The sequence below is a fragment of the Penaeus japonicus genome, unplaced genomic scaffold (genome assembly GCF_977035675.1).
Source record: "Penaeus japonicus unplaced genomic scaffold, GWHDUDI00000001_assembly GWHDUDI00000028, whole genome shotgun sequence".
In the NCBI taxonomy this organism is placed as follows: Eukaryota; Metazoa; Arthropoda; class Malacostraca; order Decapoda; family Penaeidae; genus Penaeus; species Penaeus japonicus.
The window spans coordinates 18,850,036-18,874,056 of record NW_028234430.1 but is presented as its reverse complement, the minus strand read 5'-3'; the positions used below and the strand labels follow the sequence as shown (position 1 = coordinate 18,874,056).

At 38.7% G+C, this 24,021-nt stretch overlaps 2 protein-coding genes across 2 annotated transcripts in view; one reads left to right on the top strand and one right to left on the bottom strand.

Annotated features, from left to right (window-relative positions):
* The window catches only part of LOC122267971 (uncharacterized), a 4,978-nt gene extending 2,753 nt beyond the window's left edge, over nucleotides 1-2,225 (bottom strand). Inside the window, exon 1 of the mRNA XM_043038195.2 lies at nucleotides 2,049-2,225. The gene's annotated coding sequence lies outside the window, so the exon portion shown is untranslated. The remainder of the gene's footprint in view (nucleotides 1-2,048) is intronic.
* Nucleotides 2,226-2,316: 91 nt separating this feature from the next.
* LOC147468518 (uncharacterized) lies at nucleotides 2,317-23,500 on the top strand. Its single transcript, XM_086553469.1, has 2 exons — nucleotides 2,317-2,440; nucleotides 20,866-23,500. The coding sequence occupies exons 1-2, from the start codon at nucleotides 2,417-2,419 to the stop codon at nucleotides 21,760-21,762; spliced, it is 921 nt and encodes a 306-aa protein (XP_086409595.1). The 5' UTR covers nucleotides 2,317-2,416; the 3' UTR covers nucleotides 21,763-23,500.
* Nucleotides 23,501-24,021: the final 521 nt, after the last annotated feature.

The window sequence follows — 24,021 nt, the reverse complement described above, 5'->3', positions numbered from 1 at the left end:
TAATTATCCTTATTATCATAATTATTATCATTACTGTTATTATCATCATTGCTATTACTATTATCATCATTATTATTATCATTTTCATTATTATCATCATTATCTATTATCATAATGATAATTGTCTTTATCATTAGTTATTGTTATCATCGCTATCATTATCATTATTATAATTATTATCATCATTGTTGTTATTATTACCATCATTGTAATTATCATTATCATTTTTATATTACCTTTATAATTATTCTTATTATCATTATTATCGTTATTACTAGTATCATTATCATCATTATTGTTATTATTATCCTTGGTATTGTATCATCATCATTAATATTATGCTGACTAACCCTTTCCCTGTATCGGTATATACCGATAAACTTTTTCGCTAGTAAATTGTTCCAATGGTGTATATATGTACCATCAGAAATTCCATGCATCATTATGTAGTTATGACATGTTATGAGGTTGCTGCGATGGTATGGTGACATACACAGCATTGCACTTTAATTTCTAAGACCTATCTTATGATCTTTTTTTCATTTGATATCGAGATATTTAACAAAATCTTTTGCATCAAATTTCGTAAAAAAAAAAACTAGTCTCGGCCCTCAGACTTATCTGGGCTGCCAGTCAAATCTACTGTGATAATCGCCTGAGGTATGATCTGCCGTCAAAGGCTGTCGTGTTTACTTTATAAAGAAAAGTATTCACATGAATTATACATGCGTGCGTGTGCGTGTGTGTGTGTGTGTGTGTGTGTGAGTGTGAGTGGGTGCGCTTGCATGTTTTGTTTGTTTTTACGCCACGAAAAAAAATATGTAAAAATCATTACAGTATGAGAATGTACCTATTATGACACAACTCACTGTATCTAATATAATCACAGGCATTAAACATATACACACACGCACATACACACACATATATATATATATGTGTGTGTGTGCCGCTATAGCGAGCCCGGCCTGTGTCAGCGTGTGCTGACTTGCGAGTGTGTGCCAGCGAGTGTTGCCCCTGAGTCTGAGGCTTGGATGGCTCGATTATTGCCCCCATTATCATTATCATAGCTTCAGTTTCCGGAAGAGTGTTGTGAAAAATTGGTGTATGATTTTTTCACGTACTAAATGTTCGCCCCCCCCCTCCAAAAATAAAATTTGACGCACATTTTTTTATCTCACAAAGAAAAAAGGAGAAAAACGCGATTTGATGATTTGATAATCAAATTGTGTTTCGTGATTAATAGCCTTCATTTGATGTAACTTAAAAATGTAAACCACATAACGAATTTTGCCAATTCTCTTGAATAATACACTTTATTGCATGAAAATATGGGAGTTATGTTGTGCACGATAGAGGAAGTAAATGCAAAAATAACAACTAAAAATATCTGCCTCCAGTTTTATATACAGGTACCTAAATAAATATGAATAAAATACAACGAATTTCTAATCGATTTCGCACAGGAAGAATTGAAAATATAAAAATGATAAATTTCTAAATACTATATAAATATTCGCAAGGAGGTGAGGTTATTGCGCTAGAACGCAGATTAGTGGAAATTATTCTGAGGAAAATACTATTGATAATTGTCACTTCATTTTCTGACATTACATGTGACATTACAAGTATAATATGTATAATATGTAGAAAATGAACACCGTTCTTTTGAATGAATACCGTTTATTTCATGCCGTCACCACAATTCCTTTGCGTGTAATGACATCATAAGAAGAGAAATCAAGCGGCGGGAGATCGTCCGCAACTTAATCGAGCGAATTCAACGGTACACTTCGGCAAGAACTGTTTCACTGAGGCGCTTAAACTAATTGGTTTCTTTGCGGCCAATAATAACCCCCCTCCCCCCTTCAAGGCGGGGCCCTCCGTTTTGAAGAATTTGATAACATGGTAGCCTTTTGTCAAAATTTACCACTTGCTTTTTGCCCCCCCCCCCACACCCCGATCAGACATGCCGCCCTAGATGACCCCAATGGCAAACACTCGTCACCTCTGTCCATCCTGAATGCACTGCTCTGAGATGTACTCACCCGATCGCTGGCGGTTCGTCACTGTGCTCTGGCTCTGAGTGCTCCTACTGATGTCACCTTAAGGCTTCAAGTTATGGATCGCAGAGATAGTAACGAGAGAGGAACTAAAGGAATTATAATTTTTTATTACCAGAAATTTGTTTAAAGAAAAATGGATGTACTGATTATATCTTAAAGCTACAAATGAAACAGTAAAATTATGAAAAATAAACGGACAAAATGTACATGGACTTGCTGAGTATTGGTTCTTATCACAAGATAAGATAACATACACCGTTTGTTCAGCCAGCCAAACATTTCAGTGACACTCTTGATGGTGTGCTGTTGACAAATAGACTTTTCTGTCAAAGGAAAAGCATTCAGTCGTTATGGGTTCACTTATCAGCAAATCCGTAAGAAAAATACTTTTGTTGTCGTATCGCAAAGGGTTTGAAATCGCTTGGAGAAAAAAATTAGATATCGCTCAGAGTCTGTGTGTGTGTGTGTGTTTGCGTTGGCGTGGGTATCTATTCATGTTATGTGTTTCGGCAACGTTCACAGAAATAAAGATGAGAAATGATCTCATTCATCTGTGCACATCCTGATTATTTATATGGGTTTGTATGCGTAAGTGTAGTGTAAATTTGTAACAGATGTAAAGATAAAAGGGCTATGATTCAGAAATATATATATATATATACATACACATACATATATATATCTTTTTTTTTTTATACTCCTACGAAAATATCATGTATCTGGTAACAGGGTCAGCTGACCGTAATTTATAAGATACCAAGAATGAACAACATATATCTGGTGTCAGTAAAAGCAAAATTGTTTATCAATTCTGTTCAAAATAGCTATCATCAGAATTATTGTATTAAATGTATGTGGTCGACATGAGCCTTTTTTTAACACAAAAATGCATTATCCAGGATTACTAACAACTTCAAAATTTACTGTGGACATGGAGAAAAAAGTTTTTCTTGTCTCCAGTAGATCTAACCCCTTGGGTTGATATTTGTAAACCACCAGCTGGTACTAGCTGTAACCACCGGTGCCACTAGTTGTAACCCACCACTGAGAGCAGTTGTTATAACCACTCGATGCCCTAGTTGCAGGTCGGTGGATAAGCAGACAAACGTTCACGTACCATGGTCTTTATTGTGGACTGTTAATACACCAGACTCTGGCCGAAGGCCAGAGGTCAGAGCTGTTCACCCTAGTCTGTCTGTCTGACCTCTCTGTCCTGATCTAAATACTATGCCCTGGGTTCCTTCTGTCCTTCTTAAATACAAATTCTCAGTCACTTTCTACGCCACGGGCCTTCCAGTAACAAACGCAGCTGTCTAGAGAAGTTGGGGTTCCAGGGCGGAAACGAACACAGGAGACAGGAAGCGTCAGGTCAAAACAGACTGCCATCGATATTGCAGTAAATTAAGTAGAGATACATGATCAATGTCTTGGGTCTCATAATATCAGTATCAGTGCCTTACATCGCTCGGACCACGCTACTAGACAGCCCCCGTCGTATCTTAGTTAGAGAAATAACCAGGCTTTAACTATTATGATCTAGCTAAAATTAATGTCTCCACCCTACAAGTGGGCTCCAGGTCATTGGGGGCTATCTGCACCAGACTTCGTAGGTAGCTGTGATATTCAACCATAAGCTAAAACACTAACAAATTCATTGGCCGGCACAGCAGCACCAATGGGCACTAATCAGTGGCCCCAGTAATGTGTATGATATGAGAAACAATTCAATAGGGTGTAACTGCAGTGTAAGAGTAGGCACTAAGTCTGGCCTCATGACAGCATAAAATAGGTGACTGCAGTGAATAGGTGGGCCCTAAGAGATGGCTCCAAAAACATACATATATCATAAAAATACAAGATTACAGTACATACAGTAAATACAAGTTGGCTGTGACTATAGAGAACATTGTGTGCGAGAAAGTAATTAAAGCAAAGGTGTGATTGCTTAAGCGAAATGAGGGGAGAGTGACAACATAACGTGACAAGCTTGCATAGTCAGTGAAGTTAGGAAACGACTCGAGTGAGCATAGGCTAGAAGAACTTGTAAATTACTAAAAGAGCGTATAGAACTTAAGGGTTTCATAAATGTGTGGTAGGATTAGCTTATCCCAGAACAAAATCTCACTATGACTTCATGAGATATAGGTGGCAGTTCATTTGAGAATACATACATAAAATATTTTGTATCACGACTGGTGGTGTCAGTGCATGGAGGGTGTGAGTCGGACAGTAGCTACCCTCTGGGGCAAACAATTCAAACACCACCACAACTTATGGGTAACAGGCGAACTAGATACGGTGGGCAGGTGTAACTGGCGTGATGCCCTGTACCTCAAAGGTGCAGTTGGGTTGATTTTGCCATGCACCCAAACACTGTATAACTCAACCACCGTTCTACCTTGGTGAAAACATGCACCAACACAACACAGTAGGTATACAGGGAGGAGGGGGGGTTACATATATATGAAACGTGCAGGAAACCTTTTCGACCGCTGGGGGGGGGGGGGTGTACTGCATAAAAACAACCTGCGTGCTCCTTGCACGGCTTACTGAAGCGACATGCCTCTTGCATGGCTACCTGAATAACATGCGTGCATTGCGCATGGCTTACTGAAGCGACATGCCTCTTGCATGGCTACCTGAATAACATGCGTGCCTTGTGCACGGCTTATTAATGCGACATGCCTCTTACATGGCTACCTGAATAACCTGCGTGCCTTGCGCACGGCTTACTGAAGCGACAAACAACAATAATAACACCTTGCAACTGCTAAAAGGAGAACAAACAAAGAAGAAATCGTAATTAAGTAATAAGTGCAAGCTCAGAAGATGCAGGTTTACAAGATACAGAGAAAATACGAACATGAGTAGCACTTGTCGACGAGAAAAGTAATAACAGGCGTACTTTAATGAGTGGTGAAAAGATAAATTGATAGATAAAAATCTGGCAATACTGATCACCAGCACAGATTCGGAAGGAAAGTGAAAACTATTAAGAATTTACATGGTTTAAATACAATATCGCTTCTCCTTCGATAATTGTAATCAAGTATGGAAAATCTTTCAAAGGTTTACTTGCAAAACAAATATTCTGGAGAGGAACAGTTAATAAAATGTCTCCAGAATACATTATCCGAAGTTGCAAGATGCAGAAAAATACGAGTAGCAATAGCACGGGTCAATGAAAGAAAGTACAAAAATAACAGAAGATAGGAATCATGCAACACTGATCGCCAGTACAGATTCAGAATGAAAGTGAAAGCTGTCAAGAATTTACATAGTCTAAATACAATATCGGGTCCCTTTCGATAATCGTAATTGAACATGTAAAATCTTGTAAAGGTTCACTTTCAGAATAAATATTTTGGAGAGTAAAGCCAATAAAAATTCTCCAAATTACCTTGTCCGAATAAGGGAAATATAGATAAAAACAAAAAGGGTTGTTTTATGACAAAAGGGAAGTAAAAACATCGACTCAGGTCAGGTCATGGGGGGGAGAGGGGGAGATGTCGGGACGTGCAAAGAAACAATACGTACCACATGAAAATGTCTGATTCTCAGCATTTATATAGCAAACAGAATTTCAGAATATTCTGGCCATTCTTCACATAAGATTAGATAAGAAAAGTCCAGTAGGCCGTCAGGGAGGCCGTTATAACGGGGTCATCAAGGTGAGATGAGGAAACAGGGGAAGAGAGCAGGGGGGGGGGGACTTTCCCTTTCAACGATTAATTCGTTCACACCTAAGCATAAGGGAGGGAAGAGGATGGAAGTCCTGCAGAATTACACTCCCCCGCAGGTGTTTCACAATAGAAAAACAGAGTAACAATCACGAAAAAGAAAGAAAATCACAGCATAAAAATTCCTAAATCCTAACGAAATCTAACAAAACCTAACAAAAGAGCCTGGGTTTCTCTTACTTACGGGATTTTGATATCTCGATGTCAAAATGTAGATGGGCGTCTGAGGGCAGGTTGTAGGTCGTATCGTGGATCAGTGTGGTGTTCCTCTTGACTTCTCATCTGTGGCCTTTTCTGCTCGTGTCAAAGACTTCCTGACCAGGGGTTGGGGCACTCGTGTTAAGCCTAAAATCTGCAGCGGGCAGTCTTGGGTTGCCATGATAGATGGGTGTCGACGTGCAGGAAGTAACGTAGCACGGACAAGTCAGCTGCTATGGGCGGCGGTGTTTGTCAGAACAGGTAGAACAGGGTGGGCGGGCGGGCAAAATTCTTACTGTGGTGTGGGCGGTGGGCGGGAACTTCAGCGCATTCTCCATTTTCATTCTCGATACCAGCAAAATCGTGGCACCCACCGGCTGGCACCAGTTGTGAACCACCAGCTGGTACCAGTTGTGAACCACCAGCTGGCACCAGTTGTGAACCACCAGCTGGCACCAGTTGTGAACCACCAGCTGGTACTAATTGTAACCACCGGTGCTACTAGTTATAACCTACCACTGAGAGCAGTTGTTATAACCACTCGATGCCCTTGTTGTAGGTCGATGGATAAGCAGACAGATGTTCACGTGCCATGGTCTTTATTGTGGACTGTTAATACACCAGACTCTGGCCGAAGGCCAGAGTTTAGAGCTGTTCACTCTAGTCTGTCTGTCTGACCTGTCCTGATCTGTCTGCCCTGGGTTCCTTCTGTCCTTCTTAAATACAAATTCTCAGTCACTTTCTACGCCACGGGCCTTCCAGTAACAAACGCAGCTGTCTAGAGAAGTTGGGGTTCCAAGGCGGAAACGAACACAGGAGTCAGGAAGCGTCAGGTCAAAACAGACTGCCATCGATATTGCATTGAATTAAGTAGACATACATGATCAATGTCTTGGGTCACATAATATCAATATCAGTGCCTTACAATATTCACGAATGGTCATAGACTGCAAGATGTCTGAGACAGAAATGCTGTCTATGAGTCATCACTTCAGTCTTTGATTCCTCGCTAAAATGTTTAAACCTGAATATACGTCACACTGCTACTAAGGGAACCTTTTTCCTTTATTGTCACTCATTAACCCAGGCATTTCTCCATTTCTATTGTAATATTTTGTTCAAAAAAGTATAAAAGGCACTGCTCCCCTACTCAGCCTTGAGTGCATTAGAATGTTTACCTCTATAAACATTTGAAGCCAAGTTAGACACTAAACCCAAGTACAGGGGGCTGAATGGCTGAAGAATGTAGGTGTTTCAGGAACAAGGGTTGGGTCGCCGCCTTGACCAGGCTTAGGCGAGATAACTGGAGGCCAGACCTAAAGTGTTCTTTCGTCTGTGACAGCACAGACGTACCTAGTTCGATGACAGCACAGACGTACCTAGTTCGATGACAGCACAGGCGTACCTAGTTCGATGACAGCACAGACGTACCTAGTTCGATGACAGCACATACGTACCTAGTTCGATGACAGCACAGACGTACCTAGTTCGATGACAGCACAGGCGTACCTAGTTCGATGACAGCACAGATGTACCTAGTTCGATGACAGCACAGACGTACCTAGTTCGATGACAGCACAGACGTACCTAGTTCGATGACAGCACAGACGTACCTAGTTCGATGACAGCACAGACGTACCTAGTTCGATGACAGCACAGATGTACCTAGTTCGATGACAGCACAGATGTACCTAGTTCGATGACAGCACAGATGTACCTAGTTCGATGACAGCACAGACGTACCTAGTTCGATGACAGCACAGACGTACCTAGTTCGATGACAGCACAGATGTACCTAGTTCGATGACAGCACAGACGTACCTAGTTCGATGACAGCACAGATGTACCTAGTTCGATGACAGCACAGATGTACCTAGTTCGATGACAGCACAGACGTACCTAGTTCGATGACAGCACAGATGTACCTAGTTCAATGACAGCACAGATGTACCTAGTTCAATGACAGCACAGATGTACCTAGTTCGATGACAGCACAGATGTACCTAGTTCAATGACAGCACAGATGTACCTAGTTCGATGACAGCACAGATGTACCTAGTTCGATGACAGCACAGACGTACCTAGTTCGATGACAGCACAGATGTACCTAGTTCGATGACAGCACAGACGTACCTAGTTCGATGACAGCACAGACGTACCTAGTTCGATGACAGCACAGATGTACCTAGTTCGATGACAGCACAGATGTACCTAGTTCGATGACAGCACAGACGTACCTAGTTCGATGACAGCACAGACGTACCTAGTTCGATGACAGCACAGATGTACCTAGTTCGATGACAGCACAGATGTACCTAGTTCGATGACAGCACAGACGTACCTAGTTCGATGACAGCACAGACGTACCTAGTTCGATGACAGCACAGATGTACCTAGTTCGATGACAGCACAGATGTACCTAGTTCGATGACAGCACAGATGTACCTAGTTCGATGACAGCACAGATGTACCTAGTTCGATGACAGCACAGATGTACCTAGTTCGATGACAGCACAGATGTACCTAGTTCGATGACAGCACAGATGTACCTAGTTCGATGACAGCACAGACGTACCTAGTTCGATGACAGCACAGATGTACCTAGTTCGATGACAGCACAGATGTACCTAGTTCGATGACAGCACAGATGTACCTAGTTCGATGACAGCACAGATGTACCTAGTTCGATGACAGCACAGATGTACCTAGTTCGATGACAGCACAGACGTACCTAGTTCGATGACAGCACAGACGTACCTAGTTCGATGACAGCACAGATGTACCTAGTTCGATGACAGCACAGGCGTACCTAATTCGATGACAGCACAGTTGTACCTAGTTCGAAAACAGTACATACGTACCTAATTCGATGACGTGTGATTGGATACACTTGAGGTATGGCAGCACAGCCAGAGGTGGCTTAGGAACTATGTCTGAATTTTAAAATGGGACGAAACACATCTGAGGAATGTGAGAATGAACATGAAAGAAGCATCGTGAAGCAGCCAATTAGGTCAAAGGAGCAGTTAACAGTCTCTCTTTCTATTTGGAAATTACGGCTTATATTAGGAAATTAAAGTTTGCACTTTTTGTATGACGGTATTAACCCTTTACTTACCATGCAGACGAATAAGTCCAAATGCAGGGAAGAATGCTGCAGGCCTGATCCAGTTTCCCAAGAAGACAAATTCGTCCAGTATATGTGCTTCCCAGCCCAATTGACACCGCCCACTATATTTTCTTTCTGACTGTGATAGTCTAACTATAGATGCAGCTATACCTGCCACATTTTGCATCTGGAGTTTCTCCTATATACTCAAATGGATGAAGGATCAAGATAGATATTCATGTGGAAAAAATTCATAGAGGTTGTCGAATAATTACCATTTAGTGTAATATGTATAAAAACAGTTTGACAACTTTTAGTAGATAGTGTTTTGAAAGTCTATTTTAGTATTTTCAAGTATGCTCTATAAAAGGAGCCTGGGTACACTTTGATATTCGATGGGCATTGGCACCTGTGAAATATTTTTCCCGTCATAACTTGGGACAGGTAAATCGAATTAATTCAAGTAATACACCATTCGGTTCCTCATGTGAGTAGCTTTCAATTACTAAATCACATTTAGATGATGTCCATTTAGTGTTGTGATGTCACTGAAAATTAATGATGTCAAAAAATGTAGTGAACATGCAGGTCCACTTCAGATTGAACTAGATTCTATGTTTTTTGACACAAATTATTTTCACATTCTATATCAAATAGTCGCTGTCATAACAGAAATAATAACTCTTGATTAGTCATTGGTAATGTCAAATGCACCATCTAGTTCTGAGTCATTGCCTGAGAGTAAGCCAGACTCTTGTTCATTGGAACAATTAATGTTACTGCACGAGCAACTGCGGCTTTTTCATTTGTTAGTACACGCATTATTTAAGGCACTTCTGTTTATATGCGCTGGAGCTGTAATTCATAGAGTGAAAGATTATCAGGATATTCATATGATAGGAGGACTAGTATATCATATACCTTTGACAGGGATATGTATAAACCTTGCAAACCTTGCTTTGTGTGGAACACCTTTTTTAGCTGGATTTTATTCTAAGGATATAATTTTGGAGGTAGCATTCATGTCTCCCATTAACTTGGTGTCTTTTCTGTTATATGCTTTAGCAACTGGGTTGACTGAATGTTATACAATGCGATTATTATATTACACATTATCCGGGGATTTTAACCTAGGTAATTTATATTCTGTTAGTGACGAGGGAAAAGTGATGACTAATCCTATAATAGGGTTGGGAGTAGGGGCTATTTTTGGCGGAGCTAGTTTGGCTTGGCTAATTTTTCCTTGTCCTTATATAATTTGTATAAGACCCTTTTTTAAAACGTCATCTTTAATTATAAGAGTAATTGAGGCGGCGGTAGGATATCTGTTAAATTTAAGTGCTGTTAGATATAAGTTGAATTCTTTAGATGTTTATAAAATGGTCGTATTTTCAGGGTCAATATGATTTATACCTTATTTATCCACTTATGGGGCTAGAAAAAACTTTTTAGGGAGTGGAGAGGTGTATCAGAGAGTGGGAGATATAGGGTGATCGGAATACTACGGAGGACAAGGAATTTACTCTCTTGCTAGAAAAAGCTCTAAATATTTACAGGTTTTTCAGGATAATAGCCTGAAGGTGTATATACTAAGTTTTCTTCTTTGGGTAATTGCATTAGTATTTATCTCAGTTTACTTACATAGCTTATATAAGAGTATTGCATTGAAGCTGCAAGGGAGGCAACCGCTGCCTGAATGGATATTCTAATTTATGTACAATGTTTTTAAAATGATTATAACCTTTAGCTTTACAATGAAAATGTAATGCGTTCTTTACACTATAATAACAGGAACATAAACGGAGTTTAACCGCTCAAGGGAGAAGTTAGCAGCTTCTTCTTGATCTACCTGTTCCCTTGGTTAGAAGTTAAACTCCATTTCTATCATTAACAGTGATATGCCTCTTTTTGGCTTTAACCAATAAATAAAGGTGAGTCAACACCAAGGGTCAGGCCGAAACTGAATGCAATTATTCGCTTTTTACTTAAGTTTGAAGTTAGCTTCTAGTGAAGCACCTTTTGAGTGCAAATCAAATGTCATTTTTTACTATAACTCCAGTAAGCTCATTTCATTCATGGTAGATATTTGAGAAATTGATAATTATAGCATGAGGTAAGAGAAGGGTAATTTCAACATCAAAAATAAAGAAAAAAAAATGCAATTAGAAAAAACCGTAGAGAGAAAGGGAGTCGGGCGGATCCTTTAGGGTCAAATCCACATTCAAATGGTGAGTTTTTTTTCTCGGTCTATAATTGTCTTTTTTGCTAGAAGTGAAGCAAGGATTATAACTGCAGAGCTAATAACAAGTGTAATGAGGATGGAAAATAACAAGATAATCATTGCCTTTTCTAGATTTACTCTAGACCTTCTGGTTGGAAGCCAAATATACTGTTATACTAAAAAGGCAACCTCCTCATCAATAGATAGAGATATAGAGGAATAATCAGACTACATCAACGAAGTGCCAGTATCAGGCAGCAGCTTCAAATCCAAAGTGATGAGCAGCTGAAAAGTGGCACTTATATAAACGGTAGAGACAAACTGTAAGAAACGTTCTCCCAATAATAACGTGTAATCCATGAAATCCAGTGGCAACGAAGAAAGTAGAACCATATACAGAATCGGCAATTGTAAAGGGAGCTTCATAATAACTCTAGTGCTTGAAGGGCGGTAAAATACAATCCTAAAAATACAGTAATAGCTAGACCTTGAAGAGCCTGGAAATGGTGAGATTCTATAATTGCGTGGTGGGCTCAAGTAACTGTGGCACCCGAGGCTAGGAGAATTGCAGTATTAAGAAGAGGGATTTGGAATGGGTTAAAAGTTTGAATTCCGGCAGGAGGTCAACATCTTCCTACTTCTACAATAGGAGAAAGGCTTCTATGAAAGAAGGCCCAGAAGAATGAAAAGAAAAAGAAAACTTCTGATGTAATAAATAAGATTATACCTCATCGTAGTCCAATAGTAACTGCTTTTGTATGAAGACCTTGGTAAGTTCCTTCTCGAGTAATATCTCGTCATCATTGGATTATTGTGAGGGTAGTTGCTACTACTCCTAAAGCTAAGAGATCTGGGTTAAACTGATGGAATCATTTAACTAGTCCTGTTGTTAGCATTATTGCTCCATGACCCCTGTGAGGGGTCATGGTCTTATATCAACTAGGTGGAAGGCGTGGTGTCCGTGGGATGATGTCATTAGTTGGGTTTATGTAACTTCGCTAGCATATAAGGTGCTTAACACTGCAAAGACATAAGATTGAATAACTGCTACAGCAGCTTCTTAAATAAGTAATAAGATTTGCCCAATGATTAAGATAGACACGAGAGTTATAGATAATGAAGGTCCTGTTCTTCTGAGGAGGGTTAATAATAAGTGCCCTGCAATCATATTAGCTGCCAGTCGGACAGCTAAAGTCCCAGGTCGAATGATGTTTCTGATGGTTTCAATTAAAACTATAAATGGTATGAGTGGGCCTGGAGTTCCTTGAGGAACAAGATGGCCGAATATGTGTTGGGTGTGATTCACCCAGCCGAAAATTATAAAGGCTAATCAGAGGGGTATGGCTAAGGCAAGAGTTATAGTAAGATGACTAGATCTCGTGAAGACATAAGGTAAAAGACCTAAAAAGTTATTGAAGACAATCAAACTAAATAATCTGACAAATATAAGTGTAGTGCCTAGATGCGAAGTTCCTAATAGAGTTTTAAATTCTTTATGAAGGGTAGTTGAGATCATAGTTCATAGTAAAGACCATCGTGATGGTATAGCTCAATAGAGTATAGGTAAAAATAAGATTCCGAGAAATGTAGATAGTCAGTTGAGAGGTAATATTAATACTCTCGAAGTAGGGTCAAATACCGAGAATAGGTTTGTTTTCATTTTCAAGTTATTTCTATTTTTGTGGGGCTGAAGGAGATTTTTCAATTTTAGCTGGAACTTTAATGAAATAATTTAGGATAATAAATATAACAAATGTGGCAGAGAATATCAAGAACAGGTTCAATCATAGTAAGGGAGCTATTTGTGGGATCGAAAGATAATGATTATTTAAGCGTGACAGGCTTATGTTATTTAATTAACTAATTTTTCATTTCACGAGGAGTAGGCGTTAATTACTATTATAGGTTTAAAAGACCTACACTTACTTTCAGTCACCCAGTGAAGCTTCTCTGGCAGAAGAAATTCAGTTTAAAAAGGAGTTAACTGAAACGCTTTCAATTACAATTGGTATAAAGCTGTGATTAGCTCCACAAATTTCTGAACATTGACCATAAAACAATCCTGGTCGGTTCATTAAAAAACTTACCTGGTTAAGTCGTCCGGGGATAGCGTCAGCTTTAACCCCTAAAGCAGGAAATGTTCATGAGTGAATAACATCAGCGGCACTAATTAAAACTCGAATTTGTGTATTCATAGGGAGAATAGTACAGTCCAAAAGTCGGAATCCATTTTCGGGAAGTTCATTTGTCGGAATCATATATGAATCAAATTCTACTTGTAGGAAGTCTGAATATTCATATCTTCAGTATCACTGATGACCAATTGTTTTTAATGTAACTCTCGGATTATTAACTTCATCTAGTAAATAGAGTAATCGTAAGGAAGGTAGAGCGATGAAGATAAGAATAAGGGCTGGAAGTACTGTCCATACAATTTCAATAGTTTGTCCTTCTAAAAGAAAGCGATTGGTAAAAGTATTAAAGAAAAGAGTTGCCATCATGTAACCAACTAGGGTAGTAATTAAAATTAATACTACCATAGCATGATCATGGAAAAAAAATTATTGTTCTATAAGCGGTGAAGCTCTGTCTTGTAAACCTAAATAACCTCATGTTGCCATAAATTTTCTAAAAGAAGAAAATGTTCTTCCTGGTAGGAGCTTAAGTCCTATGCATCTGTCTGCCATTTTAGAAGTTAGTGATTAATGGAATCTCTATATAACTATGATCAGCTGGGGGAAGACTATGCTGTCATTCAATAGATGTTGGTAAAAATAAAGAGAATAATACAGGCCGTGCGGCAGTTAGAGCTTCTCATACAATGATAATAAATCCGAGAACAGCAATCTATGAAATTGTGGATCCAATAGATGAAACAACATTTCAAGCTGTATAGGCGTCAGGATAATCAGAGTATCGCCGAGGTATACCATTTAGTCCTAAGAAATGTTGAGGGAAAAATGTAATATTTACCCCAACAAATATAACTAAAAAGTGGATTTTTAGTCATTTAGGATTTAATGTAAGACCAGTAAAAAGAGGGAATCAATGAGCAATTCCTGCAAAAATTCCAAATACAGCTCCTATTGAAAGAACGTAGTGGAAATGGACTACTACGTAATAAGTGTCATGGAGAATAATGTCAATTGAAGAATTTGCTAGAACAACCCCTGTTAATCCTCCTACAGTAAATAAGAAAACGAATCCTAACGCTCAAATTAGTGAGGGGCTATAATTTAGTTGAGTCCCATGAAGGGTTCCAAGTCAACTAGAGATTTTAATTCCTGTGGGAACGGCAATAATTATTGTTGCTGATGTGAAGTAGGCTCGTGTATCAACATCCATTCCTACTGTAAATATATGGTGTGCTCATACTACAAATCCTAGAACTCCAATGGCTAGTATAGCGTAGATTATTCCTAAGGTACCGAAAGCTTCTTTTTTACCTGATTCTTGACTAATGATGTGGGAGATTATCCCAAAGGCAGGTAGAATTAAAACATAGACTTCTGGGTGCCCAAAGAATCAGAATAGGTGTTGATAAAGGACTAGATCTCCTCCACCTGCTGGGTCAAAAAATGAAGTGTTAAGATTACGATCAGTAAGGAGCATTGTAATAGCTCCTGCTAGAACAGGCAGAGATAATAGAAGTAAGAGTGCTGTAATAAAAAGTGCTCAGACGAATAGCGGTATTCGGTCTATAGTTATCCCCGTAGATCGTATATTAATTACAGTTGTTATGAAATTTACGGCCCACAAAATTGATGAAACTCCTGCTAAATGTAATGAAAAAATACCTAGATCTACAGAGGCCCCTGCATGTGCGATTCTGGCCGATAGAGGAGGGTAGACAGTCCACCCTGTTCCAACTCCTCTTTCAACTATTCCTCTAGATAAAAGAAGGGTAAGAGAAGGAGGTAGTAGTCAAAAACTTATATTATTCATTCGTGGGAATGCTATATCAGGTGCTCCTAATATTAAAGGCACTAATCAGTTTCCAAATCTTCCAATTATAATAGGTATAACTATAAAGAAAATTATAACAAATGCATGAGCTGTAACTACTACATTATAGATTTGGTCATCTCCAATAAGTCTTCCTGGTTGACCTAACTCAGCACGAATAATTAAACTAAGAGCAGTACCTACTATTCCTGCTCAGGCTCCGAAAATAAAATATAGCGTTCCGATGTCTTTATGGTTTGTAGAGAATAATCATCGTTGCGTTAGATAAAATGGCTGAGTTGTAGGCGATAGACTGTAAATCTATATACGGATGTTAATCCTTTTATCAGTGGCTTTGTAGTGGAAATTATAAGACGTCAGACTGCAATTCTGAAGATGCGTTAAACGCCGGAGCTTATCCACGAAATATTAAAGCTTAAGAGAATTTACTCCTTTTGGCAGCTTTGAAGGCTGCTAGTTTAAATAACTTAAAGCTTTTAAAGAATTAAGATGAACAAACTCGGGGCCAGGAGGCCAAAGAAGTTAGTATACAAAATTGAAAGGGTGATATTGGAAGAAACAGCGGTTTTTATACTTCATTTGGTTTTGGGGCTGGAGATTGTAAGTGCTGTTATTGTAATTCGTAAATAATAAAAAAGCGTTAAAAGAATAATTACTTGGGGCCACTGTCAACCCTCTATTACACTTGGGAATCAAAAATGGAAGGGTGCTGCCCCTGATTTTAGTAACAAAGCAACAGTGAGAAGTAGAGTTGCTAGGTTACTTGATGATATTATAAAAGAAGCAGATATAATGATAACTGAGGAACCCAGGGCTTGAATGAGAAAGTATTTTAAAGCAGCTTCAGAGGAATATTGATTATTTTTCGAAGAAATAAGAGAAATAAAAGATAAGTTTAGTCTAGCCCGATTCAAGCACCAAACCAAGAAGTAGATGAGACGGACAGGAGGGTTCCTAGCGATAAAGTGGAAAGGAAAAGAATTTGAGAGGAAGAGAGTAAAATTAAAAAGAGAGGGAGTATAACCCTCATAGATGGGGTATGAGCCCATGAGCTTACTTAGCTTATCTTTTTGCAACAAAAAAATAAACCGTGATATTGAGTATACTCTGGTGTAAAGTGCACGCAAAGCTTTGATCTTTGAGGGAATGGTGTCGATGTAAGGACGACTGATACCACTGTGTAGCACTCACTCCAGTTTATTGAAAGTGGTCAAACCTAAAATATGTTACGTGGTTACAATCAACATCGGTATAATCTGTCACAATAATCCTTTAACATTTACAATTGTGCAGTGCATGTTATTATAATAAACAGTTGATATAGATCACTTAAACTAGATCTCTGTTATCACCAAATACATACACAGCATGTTATTATACTAAACAAGGATATAAGCTTGGTCAGATTAATCAACTGGTCTTCTGGGCTAGTCAAGCAGTCACTGCCTCTATGGCATTACAAAAGGCTGCGACTGCCTTTGGCATGAGCTTGTGGCTACGTAAACCCTAATGACTGTGACTCTTAGAGGGATATTCTTTAAGGAGGGCTTCTCCTCATCGGAGTCCATAGTGAGTGGGGGTGTGAGAGGAGGAATGAAGTGCTCCTTACATGGATATCAATACCACAACCCTTTCTACCACAATCACTGATGACGACTCATGCCTGAATATGGCTATGGCTGTTACCCTGGAGCAATTCAAGACTTCTAGCTACAAATCTAAAGTGTGAGCTGGTCCTAGTTCCAGAGCTCAAACAACCAATTCCCGGAGCTAGTAACTGCTTAAAGGGATCCGACCTGTAGGGAGGGTATGAAACCGAAGAGCACACAAAGGCCACAACACAGGCCTCCCCAAGAGCAAATCAGCCCCTTCTCATTTATGAGCAGGATTTGACGGTTCTGCTGTCCACAGAAGTGACAGTGGTAGCTTTGGGGAAGTCCAGTGAGGAAGCAGAGAACACAGCCCAGGTCATCCAGAGGGCTGAATCCCCCTTCCTCACCTCATCAGAATCCTTGGAAATAAGCATTGGTTTCGATCCAGAAGGAACAAGCTGGCCGAAGCTGCAGAAGAGGTTTACCCTGATCACTGATTACAGCTGTTTGCTATTAAGGTCATTCACTTGACATGGGTCGTTAGGTGAGTTATCTTGGTTATTAAGGTGACTCGCTTGGCATGAGTCAGTAGGTGAGTTGATATGACTTTTGTGGTAACACAGGTTTGCTGCTACCTGGCTGAATGCGAGTCTATGGTTGCCTCGATGATAATGGAAAAGGAAAATAAGCAGGTATAGTAGTGGAAGGATGAAACTCCCTCTCTATCTTTTTGTTATGCCATCATGTCCACTCGAAAACCTGGGGAGGATAAGGATTAGCCAGATTTGCAGTGCAGATGCTTTGCTGGGCTTATATGCACTATGGCGAGCCCACCTGTGTCAGCATGTGCTGACTCTTGAGAGAGTGTACCAATGACTGTTGACTCGATCTGAGCTTGGTCCTTATCCACTGTGATGCCTAGCCAATGCAGTGACATCTAGGAGACAGTGGAAAATTACGAGCTTGGAAGGAGCTATATTTGCTGACCACAGGGATGAGGCCTGCGCTCTCGGAAGGCCTGCCAAGTCGGAAGGTTGATTATATCTTGGTCTTGGATTTTCTTGAAGGTGACAAAGATGAAGTGGGTGGAGAGGAAGGGGTCATTCTTGGTTTGGTGGTGACTGAGGGTGGGGATGAAGGGTTTAGGATTATTTATTTATTTTTTATAATTCTGAAAAGTGGAAGAGGAAGTGATGAAAGGAGGTGGAGAGATAGTGGAAATGAAGTTGGGAGGAGATAAAGTGAAATGAAATTTATGAGGAGATCAAGTGGGAATGAACTCTTATGGGCTTGATGGGTCACCTCGCGGTAAAACCGCCAGTTGTAACAACACTTCGTTCTTTAATTATGAGCCCTCTAAGTAGGTAATTTAAGCACTAGCTTAAAAGTAAGGTAAGCATAATAATGCAAGGCCATCACACAAGGACCAGTCGTGTCTAAGCCGTGAGTGGGGTCTCAAAAGTATGTTGCCTTTACGAAGAAAACCCACAACAACAACACAAAATGCCTTGGAAACTAAGGTAGGTCCTGAGACCACATGGGATAATTTTGGACATGTCCGACAGTATGGGTGTGTGTCTTGCTTTTTCCTGCTTTCTTTCAGTAAACAGTAAAAAACGTATTACAAAGTGTATAAAACCATGTGTTTTAGTATAATATATATGAAGAAATGACAATGTAAAATGTAATGAACTATGTAATTGCACAAGAAACCCATATCAATAACAAATGATTAGGTAAACAATTAATTGTAAGAATATACATGGGAGTGACTGACAGGACAAAAGGGACAGAGCTAGAAGATGTCAGGACTCTGGGAATTACCAAAAGTCGCTATTACAAATCATTCATATATGTATCAGAGGTAGAACAAAAATTATATTCTTTTATTTAAGTAAAGGAAATAATTGATATCATAACCAGCCTTTAGAGAATTCAGGTGAAAATCACATAATATTCCATCGCCGAGAGTTCAATAGGAGTGGGTGCAACCTATTTCTGACTACCTAGGTAGGTGTCAATGTGGTTCATGGTTTTGTATCATTTGTTCAAATATCATCGTCTTGAGGGTTTTAGCCTTTACTCCATGTATTCATTTCATCGATTTTATAAGTATTAGAAACACTACTAGGTCCACCAAAAGCACTTTGGCATTAATTTACATTAAGTTATAAGCTTGTCCTCTTGAATGACCTGATAAATAACTTACAAATAATGCGTAATCATTTTGGTTCATTTTGAAATGTTACTTATCATAAACATAAACATAATATATGATGGCTCGAACACTTAACCCATTGTGGACGGGTGTCATGACGTACATAACGCAGGAGATTTGGCCTGACGACGGGCGTCATGACGTACATGACGTTTGGATTTTGGATCACTATGCTATTTTACTGTGCTATTTGTAAGAAGTGAGTGATGGTGGCAATTGCAGACATAATTACTATAATTACCGTAATATTAAGCAAACTTAATATCCATAACCTAGATGGCTCCACTTTCTGCTAGTACTTGCAGGAGAGAGAACCTTGAATGTCACCCATCCATGGTCTCTAACAAGCACTATCTTTAGAGAGCGATGGCACACAGCAAGTTGACGACCTCTTGCTCTAAAGTACCACCGATGAAGGATGTGCAGGCAACGAGAAGAGGAAGGTGATTTAAACCATATCCAGTGTTTAAAATGTGCTCCTGTGCCAATATGGATACCTTTTACTGTGGCACTCACAGTCACAAGCACAGATTTCATTCCTCTTCCTTACCTTTTCATATTATCTTTATTGTGGGTGGTTATATGGTTCGTATTCGTTCATGACAGCACAAAAATACGAAAAAATAAAATAGCTTTTTGTTCCCCCATAAAACAGCAATACTTCGATCACACTGAGTATAAAGAATATGAGCTGATATGGATCATATACTACATTTTTTGTCAACTGCAGCATTGATAGAGCCTGTAATTTGGCATATATAAGTCGCTAAACACAATAAAACATGAGTGACTGAAAGAGAGTGGGTAGATTCAAATTATGTAGCTTCAAGCTGCCTTGCTCTGAAAGATAACCCATCCTGGAGACTGGGCAAGCGAATCTATCCACAATGGGTTAAGCTTTGCCTTCTAAGTCTTCCTATCACCAGACGACGGAAAAGACGGTTATGTTGTCTTTTGTGGTATATGCTATCCATGGTTGTGAGTATGGTGTATTTAAGGCTATCCCAGTTAATAATAAAGGACCTCACATCGGGATCTAAGTAGAAATCTCAACCAGGGAAATTTGTGCCTACTAGACTGTGTTTTCTGTAGCATATGTTTTTTTTTATGTATGTCTGCATGGCGTGTTTCAGGGTTTACCAGTTAGTAATAAACTGTTGTCTCTTTAGAATATAAACTAGATTCTGTGTCTCTGCCTCTTTCTGGTTGGTTTGAGATGTTTCAACAGGTACAAAGTCACGGTCAGTTAGCCGTAGGATAACCTGAAAGCTTGACATCTTGAAGATTGTGGTGAGAAATAGGTTCAGGATATGTGGTGTGAGGGCCATTGCTGTGATTGGGGCGTGTTATAACTTGCATTCATATTAGGATGAATAGTGTTAAGAGAGTGAATGAGTTTTTATGATGTACATGAGTGTAGTGTAGTTATGATCTAATTGTGTGGGGCTGATGAATGATAGACTGATAGATGTCATTATTTCTAGGCGATTGAATATTTTTGTTTGAATGAAAATCTTTTCATTTACAATAGTTACATTTTCTAATAGGTTCCCAAGTTTATGGTAATAATGTAAAATGTGATTGATAGATCTGTATTAGAGCACAATGGTATCACTTAAAACATCCATTTTTCATATTCTTCATAATAAATTGTGTGTATATATATATATATATATATATATATATATATATATATATATATATATGATTTAAGACAATGAATCTATATCTAATACCAAATGTCAACTTTAACAGAAAAATAGGAGAGAAAAAAAAAGGAAAAAGAATGAACAGGCTCGTCAGCAACAGCATGCTAATCATTCTCGTGGATTAACACAGCAACAGTTGGTGGACCAAGAAGAGAACCTTTTGAAGGAAAGAGAAGCAAACAGGTTAAAGAATGAACAGGCTCGTCAGCAACAGCATGCTATTCATCCTCGTGGATTAACACAGCAACAGTTGGTGGACCAAGAAGAGAACTTTTTGCGGGAACGAGAAGCAAAATGGTTAAAGAATGAACAGCCTCGTCAGCAACAGCATGCTATTCATCCTCGTGGTTTAACACAGCAACAGTTGGTGGACCAAGAAGAGAACTTTTTGCGGGAACGAGAAGCAAAATGGTTAAAGAATGAACAGCAACAGTTGGTGGACCAAGAAGAGAACTTTTTGCGGGAACGAGAAGCAAAATGGTTAAAGAATGAACAGCCTCGTCAGCAACAGCATGCTATTCATCCTAGTGGATTGACACAGCAACAGTTGGTGGACCAAGAAGAGAACCTTTTGAAGGAAAGAGAAGCAAAATTGTTAAAGAATGAACAGGCTCGTCAGCAACAGCATGCTAATTATCCTCATGGATTAACACAGCAACAGTTGGTGGACCAAGAAGAGAACCTTTTGAGGGAAAGAGAAGCAAACAGGTTAAAGAATGAACAGCCTCGTCAGCAACAGCATGCTATTCATCCTAGTGGATTGACACAGCAACAGTTGGTGGACCAAGAAGAGAACTTTTTGCGGGAACGAGAAGCAAAATGGTTAAAGAATGAACAGCCTCGTCAGCAACAGCATGCTATTCATCCTCGTGGTTTAACACAGCAACAGTTGGTGGACCAAGAAGAGAACTTTTTGCGGGAGCGAGAGGCAAACTGGAAATAGAGTGAACAAGATCAATTACAGCAGATTCCTCATCCTCATGGATTAGCTTAACAATTGATAGATTAATAGGAAGAAAAGACAAAAATATAATAGGAAAGTTTTTTGTGATATTGATTTTGTAGCGTTCTTTGAGATTGTGTTATTAACTCGAATCAGTATTAGTTGGAGGACATCAATGTATTAATGTAATGTATTAAGCACGATAAAATCTATGAAAGGGAAAAATGTAAAGGCAAAGACAAAGCATTAACAAGTAAAACAAAATTATCTGTCCATTAAGCCACAGCTCAAACAGGAATATAAGAAACTTTTTTCAGAAATAGTGAAGCAGAAGAGGGACACAAAAAGCACAAATAGCTCAGGCACAGAATAAACAACAACAGACTGCTAGGTGGTCAATAATGATAAAATAACAGCAGAAACCAACATAAGCAATGATGGAAGAATCAGAAAAGAAGAGGAAAGATGAAGCATCAGAGTAAACAGTGAGTTCATATTCAATGTAGAGGAAAAAGAAGAAAATCCTGAAAAGAGAAAGGCAAATGATATGGAAATAAGCAATCATTTCGTAACAAGTTTACAACTTAATTAAAAAATTAAAGTTGAGACTACATATAGAGAAGGAAAATATCCGCAGGAGGCTTTGAGGCCAAGGCCAATAAGGGTTAAACATGGAAATGAAAAAACAAAATGGCAATTGATAGGGAAAAATATGATACTGAAGGCAATTAAAACGTATGAGTATGGATAACACCTGATCTAAACTATGAAGAAAGAAAATAATAAAAGAATTTGATAAATAAGTTGAAAGAAATCAGGGAATTGATGGAGATGAAAAACACTGGTACATTAGCAATGACAAATAAGAATGTTCAGTCCAAAGAAGCATTCTTATTTGTTCAAAAACAAGCATGGAAACACCCATCCCTGCTTCAAGGGAAGGCTTAACTTCCCCAGAAATGGGTAATACAACAGGGTGCTGAGTAAGGTGGGAATTTTAACAACAAATAATGATGTAGACATTTAAACATATTAGACATATTACTAAATATTCAAGGTTTATTTCCAAAAACAAAACAAATAAAATTAGCATATCTAGAGGACATGGCAAACATCAACAGATATTCAGTGATAGCTCTCACAGAAACACACTTAAAGGAAGATATTAAAAAAAAAAAAAAAAAAAAAACTATGAATTAATGAGAAACAAATGACATTTTAATTTTCACATGATTCAGTAGTAGGATGAAAATAAAGGAAAAACTTCGCTGAGATGAACATCATATTACACACTAATGTAATATATATAATTGAATTGTCTAAAGAGGAACAGTCTAAATCTTATATAGTGTATAAATTATCATTATTTCTAAACGCCATGTCCGAAATAGTAGCGATGTTTTCTCTGAAATAAAGTTATGTTAAAATAATTTAAGATGTATAAGATAAGAATACCTTTATGTTTCATATACCTACTGTCTATACCTCATTTATTATTTAGGCTAAGGTAAGAGTTGAATTTTAGCTGCCATAGAAAGTGACAAATAACATGTGTAACAAATCACCAACTCTCACTCCACATAATGTGGAATGAGAATTGTTACATTGTTCATATATCTACATATGTAGGTGTGATAGTTTGGGCTGGAGGGTACCAACAGCCGTACAAAGGCAGCCGGAATTGTGAGGCCAAATAAGTGCAGTGTATGTGTTCCCAATTAAACCTCAGAAAGTGTAACAAGAGTTTCCCTACCCTAAGGCTTCTTTATTTTAGTTTTTCATTTTAAGAAAACAGTTATACTGTTAAATAGTAAATTTTACAAGACTTTACGAAGTTCATATTACACAATGAGAGGAACTCTCCTGAAGGACAAGACTAGTATAAAAATCTTGAATAATCTAATCTTCAATATAAAATTGAGTGAAGCTATTCAAATATGAGGAAATATAAATTCAAATAAAAAAAAACGTCATAACTAATGATAGCTCTTGCAGTTATTCTTAAGTTCTTATATACACTCAAAGGTATGTATTTCCTCCTCAATTACAAGTACTCTTATCAAGAGCGTTGAATTTACTTAGAACTCATTCATTGTTGGCCTACATGTGCAATAGATATTCAAGTAGTTGCTGTTGGCATTGAAGACGTCGCTTTGCCCGGGCTATATGCACGAGGCGGCCCAGCCTCTGTCAGCTATAAGTGCTGACTCATCTGATCATCAAAAGTGAATGCTTACCATGGCGGTCGGATTGCCTGTA

Coding starts and splice junctions, on each gene's coding strand:
- LOC147468518 (XM_086553469.1), top strand. CDS start 2,417: ATGGGTTCACTTATCAGCAAATCC. Junction 2,441..20,865: donor GTTCACTTATCAGCAAATCC/GTAAGAAAAATA, acceptor CAACTTTAACAG/AAAAATAGGAGAGAAAAAAA.